The sequence below is a fragment of the Monoraphidium neglectum genome, assembly GCF_000611645.1.
Source record: "Monoraphidium neglectum strain SAG 48.87 unplaced genomic scaffold scaffold04503, whole genome shotgun sequence".
Classification (NCBI taxonomy): Eukaryota; Viridiplantae; Chlorophyta; class Chlorophyceae; order Sphaeropleales; family Selenastraceae; genus Monoraphidium; species Monoraphidium neglectum.
The window spans coordinates 625-3,786 of NW_014009126.1; the positions used below are offsets into that span (position 1 = coordinate 625).

The 3,162-nt window shown below is 66.3% G+C and overlaps 2 protein-coding genes across 2 annotated transcripts; both read right to left on the bottom strand.

The window, feature by feature from the left end:
* Positions 1–231: 231 nt before the first annotated feature.
* Positions 232–615, bottom strand: MNEG_14454 (hypothetical protein; the record flags this gene model as incomplete). Its single annotated transcript, XM_014037073.1, has 1 exon — positions 232–615. A coding segment is annotated over one exon (384 nt), but the record flags the coding sequence as incomplete, so codon positions are not given.
* A 1,524-nt stretch (positions 616–2,139) lies between these two features.
* MNEG_14455 (hypothetical protein) lies at positions 2,140–3,101 on the bottom strand (the record flags this gene model as incomplete). Its single annotated transcript, XM_014037074.1, has 2 exons — positions 2,140–2,662; positions 2,908–3,101. 2 exons carry the CDS (start codon positions 3,099–3,101, stop codon positions 2,140–2,142), a joined length of 717 nt encoding a protein of 238 aa, XP_013892528.1.
* Between the last annotated feature and the right edge of the window lie 61 nt (positions 3,102–3,162).

Below are 3,162 nucleotides of genomic sequence, written 5' to 3' on the forward strand. Positions count from 1 at the left end.
AAGCTGTCAAGTCGGAGGGCATCCCTGAAGCTGAGTGGAGATTCGGGGAGCAAGAAGATGCTCTGCGGGTGTTGAGGGGGGGGTGAGGGGGGGGTGAGGGTGTATGAGGCGAGAAGCGGTACGCAACGATGAGTGGGAGCGCAGCCCCAGACTGCTTGCACAAGCGTGACCACAGTGAGTGCTGCAAAGCTGCGTGGCCCAGCCGCAGTGGCCGCATGGGCCGCGCCTTACCATGACTCTCGCCGGCTCAGGCGTGCCGCCCGCACTGGCACCGGCGCGGCTGCCAGTCGCGCCCGCGGGGGCCGGAGCCTCCTCAACTTCAATCTCTGGGTGGGAGCTCTGCTGCTGCTGCTGCTGCTGGCTGCTGCTGGGCTGCGCCCCTGCAAATTTGCACCACGTGGGCTGGCGCATGTCCCAGGCATAGGCATGCCGAAGGTCCCCTAGCCCCAGTGCTGCCGTCGCATCCCGTTGGCTCAGCCGTTCCAGGGCAGACTGCGCATCGGCCGCCCATGACACCGCGCGCGATGCAAGAAAAGCGTCGACCGCGGCGGTCTGATGCAGGATTGTGGCGTCCAGCTGCGCGTCAAATGCGGCAAGCGACTGCGTCCGAAGCATGGTGCCCTGCGCTGTTGCGGCTCTGCTGCCGCGCTGCACCTGGCACGCAGCCTGAGAGGTCAACTCTCGTACAACCTGCCAAATGGAACAAAGCGGGGATCAGATATCGACGTTCAGGATGCACATATGCGGGCAAATCCACCCAAGTGATGAGGAGGCTGTACCACGCGGCCCGCATCCTCAGGGCACGTTGCAGGTCGAGCATGCATGAGGACTTACCGTTCAGGCTTGTAAAACTGGGCCTGCTGCGTGCTGCCGACGCATCGACCAGGCCGGCAACCGTGGTTATCTCCAGAGACACCGCATATCGGCTCAAGTCATGCGTTGTGCGCTTGAACTGCTCTAATATTGAAAGACGTGGGAGAACGCCCCGTAAGGCCGCTGGGCTGAATTTGTTTACGTGACGAATTGTGTAGCTGGTTGGCTGTACAGCGAGAAGAAACACTTCAAAACCTGGATTGATACTGCAGATATGTCAAAGGAACGGTCCAGCAGAGAATGAGGCGTGGGATGTGAGGCGTTGTGGATGTCAACGCTCGCGCTTGAGGACTCCGCACAAGGTGACAGGAGCGGCGCTGACGGAAAGGGGCACGCAAGCTGTGATGCATGCATCATAGGCTGTGGGCTATAATCCACCAGGCTGGTCCATAGACAGAATCAATAACACCGTCTGGCACGCTGTGCCAGGTGATTATCTGGCTTGCGGCCTCGTGAGCCATCAACTCGCAAGCCGGGATTACGCACCTCTCAGCAGACCCCGCCCCACCCACCCACTGCCCCCAGGCGTGGGGCCGCCGGCAGCACGCGCCACCTGGCAAGCACCACGTCGCTGATCCCATTAGCTGGTGCTTACCAACCGGTGAGTCTCGATTTTGTCTGCTATTCAGTGGAATCTACAGAGGGTGAGCACACCAGTGCTTATGGGTCAGCAGGACAATGCAAGGGGCCAGGGGACAATCAACACAGATCCGAGGGTCCGCATCACATGCCACTCATGTGGCATACAGGGCGTTGAAGGCAGCTGATGTTGTTTACAGTCTAGTGGCTACCACCCTCGCGTGGGGGTGGTCGTCGACAGACATTGACAAGTTGTTTGGGCCCGTGTCTGCAGGTGAGCTGGGGGCACCCGGCCTTATGGGATGCGAGATGCCTCGCTTACGCCCCAGGCCCACGCACCGCCGACCCTCATTTTGTACTGCCTCCCCACCTGCGTGTTGCCCCTCGTCGCGCCCCTGAGCGTTGCAGCCACCGGAACGCAGGACAGGCGGGGCGCTTGCGGACTTCCCCCCGGCTGCAGCTCTGAATGCCGCCTTGCTGCTCGCGGCACCCGGGCTTGCTGCCCACCTCGCAAAACGCGTTACCACAGGCGTGAGCCGATGTCCGTTTGACATGACAACAACATTTGAGTTTTAGGAAGATTGCTCAAGCCTGCACAGCACCAGGCGCGGCCAGCGCCCGCGGGTCGCCGTCCTCAAAACCAGCGTCCGCCGCCCGCCACATCAGCGCGCGGCCCCCTCCCCGCTGTCACCGCCCCGCGCCGCCCGCCGCCGCCGCCGCAGCCACTGCCGCCGCGGCGCCGCCCAGGCGCAAGGTGCCCGGCTCCGCGCCGCCGCCTGCGTCGTCGTCGCCGCCGCCGCCGCCGCCGCCGCCCCTGGCGTTCGCCGCCATGCGCACCACATCCAGGATGTTCAGTCCCAGCGCGCCCGCCAGCGCGGCGACCACGACGACGAGCATCAGGTTTGGGCCCACCCTGTCGTCCACCCTCTTGTGCCGCATGCTCGTCAGCCGCCGGAACCGCCAGCGGTACACCCAGATCGAGTACGCCACCAGCACGCAGCTCGCGGGCAGCAGGCACAGCGCGGACTTCTCCGCGATATGCATGCGCGGCGGGTCGAGCGGCGAGACGCGGCCGCGCGCGCCGACGGCGAGCATCAGAACCGCTGAGCTGGCGAGGAGGATGGCCATGTGGAGCCACTCCATGAATGCTGCCTCGTTGTGCAGGAAGTCGCGGCACTCCAGCAGCTGCACCGGGTGCCACCGGGGGCGGCTGCGCGTGGCGGGCGGGCGGGGAGAACGGGGGCAAGGCGGGAGGCGGACGGGCGGTGATGAAATCATGAGGGGCAGGCGCGACCGAGCGGCGGCCGATGGCTGGTCAGCGGCATAGCGTTGCGCGGGACAAATCTGGACGATTACGGCCGGGGAGTCGAGCACCCCTTGCTGGCTGGCCGCCCAGGAAGGCATGGCCGACTATGCCCCTGGCTGCAGGCGCCGAGCGTCCCGTGGCAGCCGCACCTGCGCCGCAACCCTGCGTGCGCCATAACCCCGTCCTCCAGCGCCGCCGCCTCCCGCTTCGCGCGCCGCCGCTCCATCCGCCGCCGCAGCGCGCCGAGCGCGCCGCCGCCGCCGCCGCCCCAGCCGCCGCTGCCGGCCGCGGCCGCATCGGCGGCGGCGGCGCCGACAAGGCTCGTGACACTGCCTCCCACCATCACCCCGCGGAGAAGGCGCGCGCCAGGGCTCAGCGGCTGGCGGCCCGCGCCGCCATCATCA